This window comes from Notolepis coatsorum (assembly GCF_963971535.1).
Source record: "Notolepis coatsorum genome assembly, chromosome: 12".
Classification (NCBI taxonomy): Eukaryota; Metazoa; Chordata; class Actinopteri; order Aulopiformes; family Paralepididae; genus Notolepis; species Notolepis coatsorum.
The window spans coordinates 18,199,004-18,213,945 of record NC_140176.1 but is presented as its reverse complement, the minus strand read 5'-3'; the positions used below and the strand labels follow the sequence as shown (position 1 = coordinate 18,213,945).

Sequence of the window (14,942 nt, the reverse complement as noted above, 5' to 3'; positions counted from 1 at the left end):
GTCTTCAGACTTTGCTTGGTCATCTTGTCATGAAACTTTAAAGATGGTGGGTCCTCATCTAACCTTGTTTGTTTGAATGCCTGGTATGCCTCTTCTCCTATCTCATGAGCTCTCAGGAGATCTCTTGTCACATCAGGTGGAGCCATGAAGCCAGTGGACAGGCTAACCAGATCGTTCTCATCAGGGGACATAGGATTGAACCACTTGTTCTGCATAAGGTCAAGAAGAGACTGGACATCGGCTTCATCTCTCTTGATTCTTGGATGCTGTAGATCTGGTTGGGACAGTTTGGACGTGCCTTGATCTGTCAGGTCTCTCAGCTGTCTGAGGTACATGCTTCTATACTCAGCGGTTAGGTAATACTTGGCCACAGCTCCTGACTTCAAGCTGAATCCCTTCGTCTCTTCAGCTGTCTGGGTGTCTTTGTTCACTGTTTCTTCTATAGCTTGGTCAACTGGGATCCTGCCAAAGGGATTAGTGGGGCCCAGTTGGACAGAGAAGCCTCCTTTCATGAATTCTGTGTACACATCTGGGTGTGTGATGTACAGCTGAGACATCTGGGCGTAGTAGTAGGGGAGGTAGCGTGCGTAGTTCATCCTGTCATAGGCAAAGCACCATGGGATCATTGCTCGAATGCTTGCCAAGTGTAGCATCCAGTCTCCCTCTCGGGATGCTCGGATGAATGAGCCCCAGCAAGATTTCGACCATGTCCAAATAGGACACCCAGAAGCTGGAGAGGCTGCTGTTCCCACCTCTGAGGAACTTGTGGTAGACTTCAAACAGTTCTATGATGCGTGCACAAGAGCTGTTCTCGAGGGCTTCCTTCAAAGTGGCTTGTGAGACATTTTCCCCAAGGCTGTCAATTACCTTCAGTGTTTCATCCAAATAAACCATCTCATTCATGTGAGTTGTTTCCAACCAAGAGAGGAAACCCTTCCATATCAGTCGCATGAGAGCCTCATACAAGAGCTTGTGTAGTCGCACTGCCCTGTTGTACTTGCGGCCACCCATTACCCCAGCAATGGAGCCTTCTGCGATCATGCCAGACTGAGTCCAGCATCTTGGAAACGCTTTCCTATGATTGCCAGCAGTGTGCAGATGGTGTGAAATACCCCAAGTCTGATTATGATATTCTGGAACTTGCCAGCATGTTTCCATGTGATCTCAACAGCCTTTGCATACAGGGCTTGGTCAAAGACACAGACAATCTTTGTCAGGTCTAAGCACTGCATGATGCTTAGTGACTGGTTAAGCACCTCATTGACAGTAGACATTAGTGTCGCTGGAGCATTCATGGTAGGCAGATAGCCTACACTGTCAGGGATGACTGTCATATCACCGCGAGTCAGGATGTTGAAGCCGGTCCAGTTGCTGTGACATTCTTGCTAGGACCCAAACAAGGTTCTTCTCTCTGGCAAGCTGAGTATTGGCAGCAGTATCAGCATCTGCACTTTTGCTTTGTGGTGGCCCAGCCCGTTGTCCAGCGTTGTAAGTTGGTAACATTGGCTGGGATGAGTCAATGCTTCTCTGCTTTGTTTTGGCAACAGTGGGCATGGGTTGGACAGGGACTGGGTTGACCGTCTTTGCTTGCACAGCAATCCCATTGACTCTGTGAGATGTTCCCTCTCCACTGATGGTTTCTTCAAGACGATCAATATTGTCCAAGGCTAAAGTTGTGAATACACCAGGATGGATGTTACTTGGTAAGGCAATGTCACTTCCTGATGCTGAGAGTTTCTGCAGACACAAGGCAGTGTCGATTTCCTCCATCTGTGAGTAGGACACACTGTGACCAAGTCGGTTGAGGATGTTTATCAGCTCTACATTCCCTGTCAATGACTTGACACTGAATGGCAAAACGATGTGCTTGGACGGTTTGATCCTTCCACTTGTCACTGCATATACCATGTCATGGCCGAATTACTGTATGAGCCGCAAAACTCTCTGGGATGCATGATCAGGATCATTAGTGCCAGAGAGTAGATAGCACAGGAAGACTCTAAGGGATTCTGGAATGACAGGACATTCTGCTTCTGGTTTGATGTCAGGTGGCCAGGCTTGAGGAACATCTTGATTATTGATGTCCTCTCTCAGCTTGATGGCTGTGTTGGCTATGACATCTTGGGCACTAGCACTTTTCAAGAGACTGGTTTTCTTTGGCAAGTTCATTCATGGACAGGTTATCTGGATAGAGGAGGAGTTTTCCCTTGGCATCAAAGATGATGTGCAAGGCTCCAACAAATTCACTCTCCAGTTTTCGTCTCATGTGCTTTGTGGTTGATTCATTGACTTGGGCGATTCCTTGGGACTTCATTGAAGACACCAGTTTAGAAGTGAGACTAGTAATTGTCATCACATGTGGATTGCCAAACATCTCTGTCCTGATGAAGAGGTACAGCTCATTGTACGACTGTTTCACAGCAGCTTCATACTGGGCATCATCATCAGCAGCACCACCATCTTCAGTGTTGGCAACCTCTTCTTTGGAGACCTCTTTGGTGTATATTTTATAGCATGACGTGTGGTAGTGCCCTTCAGCTGCGACAAGGTCTCTACTCACTATGGCAAGAATTCTGCTGTCCATTTTCTTTTGTGCTGCACTCCTGATTTTTGCATCTGCACGCAATTGGACACATTGTATCAGTAATTCTCTTGTCTTCCGTCCTTTAAGATATTTGGAAGTCTTCTGGCAAAAGATACACTCTGCGGGATATGTCCTAGAGGTACTTGAGGCACGTCGAGCAGTTCTTTTCGATTCTTTCTCTTCAGCAAAGCTACTGGGTATTGTCAATTTTTTTTCAAGGATATGGTCAAGATCTTTCTTCATGGTGAAGATACTGCGACAATTTCTGTGGTAGTAGACTGCTGGAATCTGTCCTTCAGGAATGTCCTTTGCCAGTTCCAAAACTGGTGCATGTTTTCGTATCTGAGCTGCCCTGATCAGTGTTTTCCAGGAGTCAGGATTGTTTGGAGAAACCAGCTGATCTTGATCATCAGAACAATGGATGATGCACTCTCCCTGTGGTTGCTTTGGTGGTGGGTTGCTACTTGCTTTTTCACCGGTGGCCATAGTCAGGCAGTTTCAACTGCAATATACAAGATCAGATGTAGCCATGTGAAATTATGATAACACACAAAATTGTAAAGGCAACTCTTCTTTTCATACCAATATAAGTTACAGTCAATTCTTTAAAACATAGATCATGTAGGCCTACCTTGAACAAACTTCTATGGATCTCAGGGAATATATTCAGTGGCAGAAATAGTGTCTGTTACTAGGCTTGAGTAAATTGTGATGAAACAAAGGATAATATAAATTATGATTTTTCACAATAACACCATGCTAAAAATGACCAGACATGAAAATATGTATAACATATATAGACATATGTAAATGTGAGGCTATTCTTCTGTTCATACAAAAATAGCTAAGTCAACTCTTCAAAACATAAATCATGTAGGCCTACATTAACCAAACTTACAAAGATGCTTCCACAATGTGTTGACGTTAGCCTCAGTCTTCAGCCTTAGCAATGTGGAATGTTATCTGTAAACATGCAACACAAACAATGACCATTGGTGACAAAGACCACACCCTATGCTCTCCACAATCGTATTCATACAAATATTTGGATATTTTATTTGAGATTATCATTTCAATGTACATTACCTTGTTTGAAGACAGCATCAAGAACACAGGTACTTTCTCTCTCATTATATTTATGCAGAATTTCAGTAATAGTCCGGCACAGTGCCATCTAGTGGCTATTGGGAAACAGTTTCCACTTGCTCACAGTTTTCTATTTCTACACAGAAATCACCATTTGATACAACATCTGAAGTAATCAAATGGAGATTAAGTCAAGATAAAGACCAGTTTGTGACCTTATCTGACCCAGTTAATAATGCCCATCTAATTTAAGGCTCACAATGACCCGTAACAATGAAATAGTATAGGCATATTATACATTTCCTGAATCCTTATGGTCCTGAGAGTGTTGTAGATTTTGTATTTTGTGCCCCTGTTGCTCCTGTATATGTATGATAAAGACAGACCACTTTGTGACATTATCCTAGTGGCTGTTCTGTATAGTTTTAATAGGAGCCTAATACCGCTCTTCTAATTTAAGGCTCACAATCACCCCTGATAAGAAATAGTATAGGCATATTATACATTTCCTGAATCCTTATGGTCCTGAGAGTGTTGTAGATTTTGTATTTTGTGTCCCTATTGCTCCTAGATGACACAAGGCTAAAAGATAGTATATCATTTAGGCGAAAATCGTGTACAAATGTGTGTTGTTGACTGTTCAAAGAGCTCCAGTGACCTCTATATTGGTCAGAAAGATTCACATCTTAGCTTGAATGAAGGATTACATAGTCCCCTTTAAAATGATACCAAACACAATATTGTGAAACATTGACAGATGTCCTCTACGTGAGTCTAAACAGGATATGCGCCAGCATCTGAAATGCAATTTCCTGAGGGGGTAGGTATACTTCATGACTTGATAATTAAGATTAAGCTACCACTCTGGAAGGGCTATCATACAAAAATATCATCTACAGACATAGATCTTTGAAAAAATTATATGTACGTTTATTCACCGTGAGTGGCACCGACAAGTGAAATTTTGGCCTCTGGCCCATGGACTAATAAGGCACAGGAGTGAAAGAGCAACCTTGCATTCCTGTTCCATGGGGTATTTTAAAGCTGCAGCAGGGATGTCTGTCTACATTCAGTAATGATGTGCTCCGCTCCTCTAGCTCTACAGCCTTCTGTTAGCTGGCTACTAGCAGTATATCAACATCATATAATGATAGCTAATGTTAGTCTGCCAACAATTTTGCCAGCTAATTGCCAGAGCAAACAACGTTCAACCATATTCACCACTGGTAACTAGGTCAATTGCCGCGAGGACTAAATGCTTTGAAGATTACCTGTGTCTGATGTCCAAATACGGTTTCCAAGCTATCATTGGACTATCGGTTGCTCAAGGGAGGGGTTTAGCGAAGGGTGAATTGAGTTTATTGAGTTTATTAGGATCCCCATTAGCTGTTGCATGACAACAACTAGTCTTCCTGTGGTCCACACAAAGCATAAAACACTACATTCGACAAGACTTTTACAGAACAGTAAATAAATAAAAATAAAACTGTTTTCCGATGTCCATTTTCCTTCAAGCATTGACTTTCATATTTTCCATCATATACCACTTATTTTCTGATTTTCATTTCATTGGAAAGAAAATAATGATAATAATAATAATAATAATAATAATAATAATAATAATAATAATGATCATAAAATAAGAATAAAGTACTTACATCTGCATTTACAGATGCCAGCCTTCAATTCTCTTACGGTACAACTACCTGAAATGAAAATAAAAGAGAAGAATGAATCGCACTGATGAGGGCTCACTCACGTGTGTGTGTGTGTGTGTGTGTGTGTGTGTGTGTGTGTGTGTGTGTGTGTGTGTGTGTGTGTGTGTGTGTGTGTGTGTGTGTGTGTGTGTGTGTGTGTGTGTGTGTGTGTGTGTGCGTGTGCGTGCATGTGTCAATTAAGGTTGAACTGACACAGGATTTTGTTTTTCTCATAACAAAATCAATATTTAAAAAGGGAAAATGACTGATTGCCGTTGTCAGTTGATATAATTCTACAGTAGATGTTTATCTAAATGTTCATAATCACATTTCCTTGCATCATCGCTCACAGAGAAGATGGCCGTCCACAACAACATGTCACTCTGCTTCCCCCACTGACTGCGCTCCTCCCTCCAGGTGCGCACGCTGCGGATGCACCTGTTCACCGGCATCCAGATGGTGTGTCTGGCTGCGCTGTGGGCCGTCATGAACACCGACGCCTCGCTGGCCTTCCCCTTCGTCCTCATCATGACCGTCCCCGTCCGGAGGTTCATCCTGCCGCGCATCTTCAACGCCAGAGAGATTATATGTGTAAGTCAGCCACCGGGAGGCGCTCTGAGCTGGCTTTATACTGTACACACAGTTACACACCGTGGAGGAATTTACCATGAGTAAGGATGTACTCGGTCAGATGTAGAACACAGGTTTATTTAGCTCAAACGGAGTATCGAGTACAAATAGATCGAGAGTTATTGCTGGATGACTCCAGGAGTGACGACGAGGCCTAGTATCCTCCCTCCAAAGAGCTCGAGAATCCAGTAAAACATAGGTCTTTATAGTAGAGAGAAAGGGATTCTGCATAGGGTGGCCCAGGTATTGGATTGGAGGGGGGCCGGGAGGGGCAGAGGGGGAGTTAGAAAGGGGGGGGTGGATGGTATCAGGTGAGAGACAAAAGGTGGATGAATGGGGGAGGGTAATGGGAGGGGGGTTGGAACATGACTGGGAGATTGTTTGAGGGGGAGGGGATCATTATTCCACAACACACACCTCTCTCTCTCTCTCTCTCTCTCTCTCTCTCTCTCTCTCTCTCTCTCTCTCTCTCTCTCTCTCTCTCTCTCTCTCTCTCTCTCTCTCTCTCTCTCTCTCTCTCTCTCTACTACCTCATCTGAAGTGACATCCTCCTCCTACTGATGCATCACATAAAATTAGTCCACCCCCAATGGTTATGTCCCCAAGGTTAAAGTCCCCAAGTGAAACAAATACAAATAATAATAATAAAGTATACTTATTTTCTGAAAGTACACTTTTTATGTATCCAGAAAGTATGGATAAATTGAATAAATTGATAAAAAAAAACTGATTTTTTTTTCATCCATACATTTCCGTTTTATACCGTGGTGAATATGAGTATAGTTTTAGAGTGATTCTGTGTAATCCCGGGAAACATTTACTGCATTTCATTATAAATCGTGCCATTTCTCGTCTGGATCAATAATCAATCTGAAATCAACGCTAGATTATCGGTATTATGTTTCATCATGCATGCAAGAAAGGGTGGGGGGGGGGGGTAATTTTTCTATGCTTCGATCGCCACCAACGGAATACACTACACAGTACAGTACATTACAGACACACGCTCCGATCACGGGGAAAAATTTTCAGATCAATGCAAGATTGATAACATTATAGTCCTTATCTATGATGTACTGCAAAAAGAATAATCCAATTATCTGATCGCCATTCCAAATACTGATCGTGTGTCCAACGTAATCCAGCATTGAACATGAACAGGGGCGGGGACCCTCGTCGATGCCATCCCTATAAGCGCTTGTCTTGCCGGAGTGTTTAGACCCCGCCCACACGCCGCAGCTCGGCCCAGAAAACAAACCACATCGTTTCAAATTGAGTGCAATAGCGGCCGCAAGGCGTTAGGCGGCGGTATTGGCCGTTTGCGATCTCAGACCCATTCCCAATGACAACATCAGGCTGGATGGATGAATTATGAATGGATATAATGAATAAAAGAAATAACGATTAAAACCAGACTTTTCTCGGGTTTGGCGCTCAAGCGATGGCGAGTTAACCCGACTTATCCCGGGTCTGGCATCCAATGTGTTCAAATATATGGCACACACAATGACAGAAAGTTCTAATCAATTAAATAAATGAGTACCCATTTCATGAAAGCTGCGACCTGCTCTAGGCCATGATTGATATAGATATTGATATAGATTGTATTCCACATCTATATAGTTGAGTAAGACCTGTGAAGAGCAGGTGGCAGTTAGACGTAGATGACGGGTGACAGAGAGACATGTGACCTGGAGGTGAGAGGAGGTTTATGGCAAACGGCAATAAAGAGAGTTGTATTTAGGAGGATAACACGCATCATATATATGTATATATAATTTGAAATGACTTAATTTGAAATGACTTGATAGAACCTGACCATTATGATTGAAGTTTGCTGCTGTTATCTGTCTCAATTGTGTATGTTTTTCTTTTCTTTCTTTGTCCCAGCTTGACGCAGACGACGCGGAGCCCAAGTTTGACGAGAGGGAGGGTCACGATGAATACTCCGAGATGCACATGCCAGTGTAACGGGCGATCACCGCCACTACACCAAATCTCTGTCCCCAGTGGACATACGAACCTGTCAATCACTCTGACCAGCCAATGAAATAAACCCAGCCCCCACCTTAACGAACGAACCCGGTAGCAGCGAGGCTTGTGAACTTGAGAACCCCCCCCCCCCCCCCCCTATCTTTTCAACCATAACTGAGACGATAGTGTACACAGGTCTGGTCCTGAGAGATCAATAAGCGGAGAACAAGCGGTCAAGCTCTCAAAAGATACCTTAGGTCACGCGAACAGTTCCACCACCCAGCAGGCTCCAATCCCACCTCTATATCACAAGAAGATAAGGACGTTGTTTTTATTTATCTGCCGGCTATCGGGAACTGGTATCACTCTTAACCTGCACAGGGAGAATCACTTTGTGGCACGAAGAATGAGACTTTAAACGGTCGTCAACGGTTTCATAATATACTGTATCTATCACATGTCTACCTTTTCTTTCTATTTAAGGGGAGGATAGGTTTCCAAATAAATCAAAGAACAAGTGTGTTCTCAACGTGCAAAATCTAATGCAATTACAGTAGCTGGATAGATTGTCGGGATGATGATTAATTTTTTCGACCCTGTAAAGTTTGCTTTGATTCACATTGAATATGTGGAGGATATTTTGGGATACATTCCTTATTTAACAATATTGAGGTATTATTACTATTCGAGTTTGTCATTTTTTTTTTCTTAATGTTTTGCTCACTAAGCGCCTTATGAAGGAAAGGAAACGCATACTGAAAAGAAATCTAGTCCATTCTGCCTTATTGTAGACGTTTAAACGCTTTAGACGGCTATTCACCTTGCAGCCACTCGAAGCTCTCAGCACTTTTGAAAAGAATACATCAAATCCATATAATTCTTTTTACTAATATCTCACTTTTATGTAATCAATGTTTTATATTTTATCCTAAAGTCTGTTTTTTTGCAGGGGGGGGGGGGGGCTATTATGTATTTGGCTATAAAAAAAACGTCAGTGTTGCCTTAGAAGATGGTTTTGCTGCTGGTGTCCTCCTTACCTGTATTGGTTTGAAAGCCACCAGCAGAGGGCGGTCTTGTGAAACATAAAGTGTAGTGGTACCAAAAAAAGTTGAAGAAAAGTACAGTTTTTTTCCCTTTCTTTTTACTACAGTGAGTACTGTAATGCGTTTTTAATCGCTACTCATCCCAACACATTTGTGAAGTACAGACAGACAGAGTTACATATACTCAACATTATGGTGTTGAATTTCACAATTTCACATGTTTCAGTTAAACTCGTTCTTTTCGAACAGCTTCTTTGCTGAATCCCCTCTTAAGGTCAACTAACTGCCTAACTAAAAGGGCAATAATGAAAGAAATTGGTCTGTTATGTTTTGGTCACTTGAATTCATGTTTGGTGTGTTGGAGATGTGCTTGTTAGTTTATCGGGGGGAGCACTAATTTATTTGTTTCTCTGTTAAAGTGCCAAATGTGTTATGTAAATAGTGTTTGTGGTCAGAACAATCACAATGAGTTCAGTCATCTCACTTTCCTAACCGTGTTGTGTGAGTTTGTATTTTTATAGGTGTGCCGGGGAAGGGGGGGGGGGGGGGGGTTCAGCCGGTATTAATTCTTCATTTTAATTTCTATCTTTCGTCATTCCATCATGTATCGAAATGTTAATGCTAAAGCTCTTGTATGTTAGTAACTTCATGGACTAATTGTTAGGATCAGTCGCGTAAAACAATTCATTACTGTCGTCAATCGTACTACTGACCAAATTGCCACTTCATTTGTGTAGACAATCTCTTTACTCGTGCATTGCTGAGAAGGAAACAGAAAAAAAAGAAACATGTTTTTATGAATAGATTTTGTCTGTTGCAGAAGTTGTGAATGTACCCGTTAACATTAATTGGACTGTGTGTGAAGTAACTGTTTTTCTCCATCTGACCCGAACCAGTCTTTTTGACATGTATAGGTACCAAGTCATTCTTGCCTTCATACAAAAAAATCTACTTTTCAGAGTATCTGAAAATGTGTCTTAAACACCACATGAACGGAGTAACGTTTTTTTAGTAATGGTAAAAGATTATGGAAAAAGAAGGGCGCCTTGAGTTTTGTGTCGAAGACGAAAGTTATTTGGAACCCACATGTCAAAAAACACTGGCACTGCCCCCCCGTCCATCTCATCATAGTCTTATCGGGGTCATGGACTTTGTTCCTGTCAATGTCACATGTCACAGAACGTCTCTAGTGCCACCCGTGCTATATGTACTCTTATGTTTTATCATGTGTTTTATACGCTAAGCCTGTGGGATGTATGTAACATGTATGTACTGTACATACTCAAATGTATGTAACGCTCATGTTAAGTTAGTAGGCACTTTTGAGATATAACCCCACAAATCTAACTTATGGTCAAACAGTATCATCTATCCGCTGCAATAAACAGCATTATTGCTCATTATTTGTTTTCTTTTGTTTATTATTATTTTTGGACCCCGGGCAGAAGTGGGGCTCCAAATAAACAATAAACAATATTTGACAAATATTTTGCAGAATGTCATGAATTAAAAAAAAATTGTGTGTAAACAACACAAGTTGTACAGTATGTGCCTACAGGAGTTGGTCATGACCGTTGCACATAGAGAGCTATTTGTGTAGAAGGGGCGGTGGAGTGCAATGTCAGTTTTACAACTGTTTCAGGTGTATCCCGCATATACAGCATGAGATTATCATTATAATGACGACGCCGCAATGGCTACCGGCTATTGGAAGCTAATAGACTCATAGAATTCAACAATAGAAAAGAAAAGGAAAAAAAGGCACACCTGAAAGGTTATGTTTTTGCGATTTGTGCCTGTGGTCGGAGTGAGGATGTCCTGTGTACCCAATCTGATGAAACTCTTTCAAAGGCTGATACGCTATATTCTCATTCCATTTCCACACGCAATACAAAGACACAGTGGTTGTTGCTGATGTTCCCTGTACATAAATGCTTAAAAATATTGATGACAAATAAAGTAAATTTTCTATTTAATGTGACTGTTTTCTTTTTGGTGGGGTGGGGTGATTTTCTTTTTTTGGGGGGCGGTTTGTATTGATAACCACTTGTGTATAATTGAGAGTGGTTACCACTTGGAAATTATGGAATGTTGTGGGAAATTATTTTGTACAATTATTACTTTAAAGGGGCACCTGACAGAAAAACAATGCTGATTTATTTTGCACATAACAGTTTTGCACACATTCATTTAGTTTGTAAATGAAGTTGAGTAAATGAGTTTGAATATGACCACCAGTGATTACATCAGGGACGATGAATCCTTGTGTTGTGTTAATTACAGATAAATTAAATGATAAGGTAGCTATTCTTTCATCTACATCATTTCATGGAGCTGTGATTAACACAACACAAGGATGCAATGCCCCCGATGACATCACTGGTGGCCATATTCAAACTAATTTACTCTCGATAACTACCTAACTAAATGCATGTGTGCAAAACTGTTGAGTTTTCAAATGTGTGTGAGATTATGTGCAAAATAAATCAGCATTGTTTTTTGGTGAAGTGCCCCTTTAAGTCACTCATAAGAATGTAACAAACTGATTTCTGTTTGAGCAAGAAGACCAAAGGAATGACTAAAGCAGATTGTACTAAAGTGTTGCAACACTCTTATCTCCTCCCAAAAGCAGAGAGGGCTAGCTCTGTCTTGTTTGAAAATGTGGCCCCAGTGCTCAAGTGGGTGGCCCACAGAACAGTATCATCGTTGTACAAGCGCAGTGAGGAACATGGCTGCTTTGTTGCTGTTGTTGCTCAGTGCCGGAGCTCTGCTGTGTTCCACCGAGGCCCAGGGGACTTACGATAGCCTCCCCGATACCTACAAGAAAGGAGTGGACTTGGCTTTAGAGCAACTCCGCTCTCACGCTGGGGTCCAGCATCATTTCCTCTACTTCAGGGGTCTCGTGAGATCGGAAATTGAGGTACTGTGCAATACGACACACGGCCGGGTGGTGTACTGGTGTGGGAGTCTGTTGTTCATGAGTGTTCATGTCTGTTGTGTTGTTGTGTTACTTACCTGTACAGTTTCCCTGAGCTTTGATGTTGATGGATTATACAAACAACTCCTCAGGAACAGTTTTTCAGCCATCATATAGTAGCTATGAACACGCCATAAAGCGTTGTGGAGAGTGATTCAGAATGTGATAATATCCCTTCTTTCTCCTCAGCCTGGATTCGGCGTGAGCTACAACTACCACAATTTCTACTTAAAAGCCACCGTGTGTGCAAAAGGAACCGTGGACTCCACACATTGCCGGTTCAGAAACGACCGAGTGAGTTCTTTATGAATTAATCAAGTAACTCACAGCACACTCACAACTCACAACTATACACAACTACACTCACAGCTACACTCACAGCACACACATCCACACGCACACACTCACTTTAAATAAACACTCACCGCACTTTACTCACTTTAGACACTTTAACACACTTTATATTTATTGGCAGAGATTTGTACCTCATCCCATTTCTGCATTGTACTGTATACTGTATTGTACTGTAACTCACTGTTACTCTTTTTGACTCTGTATTGTATATTATACATTATGTATATTGACTGAACACTTTTTTGCTTACGTACTTTTGACTTTCTATCCCAAGGGGATCAATAAAGGAATATCTTATCTTATCTTATCTTATACTTTTTATCAATTTTTATCTAGCACACTCCCAGGAGCTCATAAAAAAATGCAAAAGCATTCTGTACAACTAATAAAGAAACTTGAACTTAATAAACCTGGAAAGAGGGGGGGGGGGGGGGGTTCTAACTGGAATAATGGAATGTGATCGAGTCTGATTCGCTTGTTCTGACTTGCTTGTGGTATTTGTTTGTGTGATCCACAGCCACTGATTGACTGCACAGTTTGTTTCAAGACATACGCAGGTGAAATAGAGCCAACTCCTAAGCCATATATCCACTGTGTCCACAAGCCGGCTCTCACAAAGGTTTGTATGTCTGATGGCATAGTCTTTGCTGGGACCTCTACAGACAATGGCCCATATTCACAACGCTTCCCACAATAGTAGAGTAGTAGAGAGAAAAATAGAGTGCTGACCTCCAGTCAGTGACCAGGAACACTAGTCTTAATGACCTTATTCAGACTAACTAGACTGGAGCTGACTCTAGATCAGTGACCAGGAACACTATAGTCTTCGTGACCGTATTGTATTCAAACTGACAAACTGGAGCTGACTCTAGATCAGTGGCCAGGAACGCTAGTCTTCGTGACCTTATTCAAACTAACAGACTGAAGCTGACTCTAGATCAGTACTACTACTTTGAGAAGCTTTGTGAATATGAACCAATGGTTTCAACGACTTACATCACATCAAGTCACAATGACAAAATGTCTTAAAGGGGAACTATCTTATAAATGGCCTTTTTGAGTGTTTAGCATTGTTTCCTAGCTATGTGAACTTATATTAATATGATCTATGTCTCAAAATTCTCATATTGGTGCATTCTTCCAATTCTCCTCTCACAATATTCACCCTCACTGAACTGAGTCGTTTGAAAATGTGCCTATATGTGATGTCATATAGTCACTGCTGCATGTTAATGTTCAGGCGAACACGACGCTCAGCAGGCCCGGCGCAGTGGTTTAGGAGCCCAGGCTCAAAACAGCTCGAAATCTTGAGGTAGAAAAATGCTGTTTTTGAGGACTTGATTAGAAATACAAAACAATGAATAAAAAAAATATATATATTACAGAGGTGTTCCATAGACTCACAGGAATTGTGTAAAAGTGCCCAAATAGTGAAAGAAATAGTAAAATAGTTCCCCTTTAAAGGAAATTAATTAAGCAGAATATTATTTGTGTTTATGACAGGACATGACGACAGCGAGAGTGGACCACTGTAACAACATGGGCTACAGCAGTGGATCCGCTACTCTTCTAGCAACAAAAGGGTTACAGTGAATAAGGGGACAATGGCCGAGGGGCCCTGTGCATAGTTTTGACTGAACACAGTACAACTGAGTTGCCCTCATTTAGTAGGCTATACAGTATGCAGGGGTCTAAAGGAACTGAGTACTTTTAGACAAGTACTGAACTCAGCTACGTGTTTTTGTTACATGAGTGTTTTAAATTCTGGGGGCAATTTTATACTTTTACACCACTGTATTTCAAAAGTAAATGTTTACATTTGTAAGTGTTCCTAAAGACAACATTCTGTCTTTCAGAATGGCATCATTAGTTAACCTGACCCTGAAACTGTTGGAATGGGCGCTTTAAAAGAACACACGACAGGTGATTGGATCTAAACCACGGCCCATAGCTGCCAATACTGTAGTTCTTCAAAGGATGCTGATTGGTTCGGGGCACAAGCGCATAACTTGAAGCCTGATCTTGTGATCTCGCCAAGCCATCTGCCATGCAATGTTAATCATTTGTGGCTTCTAGATTTCTGAACCTATACTGTATCCTTTAACATTTTATAGAGGTTATTAATGCTTCCTAGCACTGATGTACTACTGTAATAATATTGCAAAAAAATATTGCATACTGGTACTTTTCCTTTTGTAGACTATCATATCAAATGTACTTTTTAAATAAAAAAAAATGTAATGGGTAATGTTTGCTTTCACTTTTATTCCATCAGGCTATTTCTACTTTTACTCAAGTAAGGGAATTGTATACCCAGCCATACAGAAGGTTGACCCTTTCACTACCACACTACAGACTGTTAACCGTCTGTAGTGTGGTAGTGAAATGGTTAACCTTCTGTAGTGTGGTAGTGGGGCGACAGTGGCTCGGGAGGTAGAGCAATCGTCTGGCAATCCGGAGGTTCCCGGTTCGATTCCAGCTCCTCCCGGGCAGAGTGTCGATGTGTCCTTGAGCAAGACACTTAACCCCTAATTGCTCCCGATGAGCAGGTTGGCACCTTGCATGGTTGCCTCCGCCGTCAGTGTGTGAATGTGTGA

General features: G+C 41.6%; 2 protein-coding genes across 2 annotated transcripts in view; both read left to right on the top strand.

The window, feature by feature from the left end:
• The window catches only part of slc4a2b (solute carrier family 4 member 2b), a 113,907-nt gene extending 105,016 nt beyond the window's left edge, over positions 1–8,891 (top strand). The window contains exons 23-24 of the mRNA XM_084326583.1: positions 5,785–5,958; positions 7,888–8,891. Coding sequence (XP_084182709.1) covers positions 5,785–5,958; positions 7,888–7,968 — 255 coding nt within the window. The 3' untranslated portion in view covers positions 7,969–8,891. The remainder of the gene's footprint in view (positions 1–5,784; positions 5,959–7,887) is intronic.
• Positions 8,892–11,671: 2,780 nt separating this feature from the next.
• LOC311238097 (uncharacterized protein) lies at positions 11,672–14,587 on the top strand. Its single transcript, XM_084326075.1, has 4 exons — positions 11,672–11,934; positions 12,181–12,285; positions 12,863–12,964; positions 13,849–14,587. Exons 1-4 carry the CDS (start codon positions 11,674–11,676, stop codon positions 13,936–13,938), a joined length of 558 nt encoding a protein of 185 aa, XP_084182201.1. The 5' UTR covers positions 11,672–11,673; the 3' UTR covers positions 13,939–14,587.
• Positions 14,588–14,942: the final 355 nt, after the last annotated feature.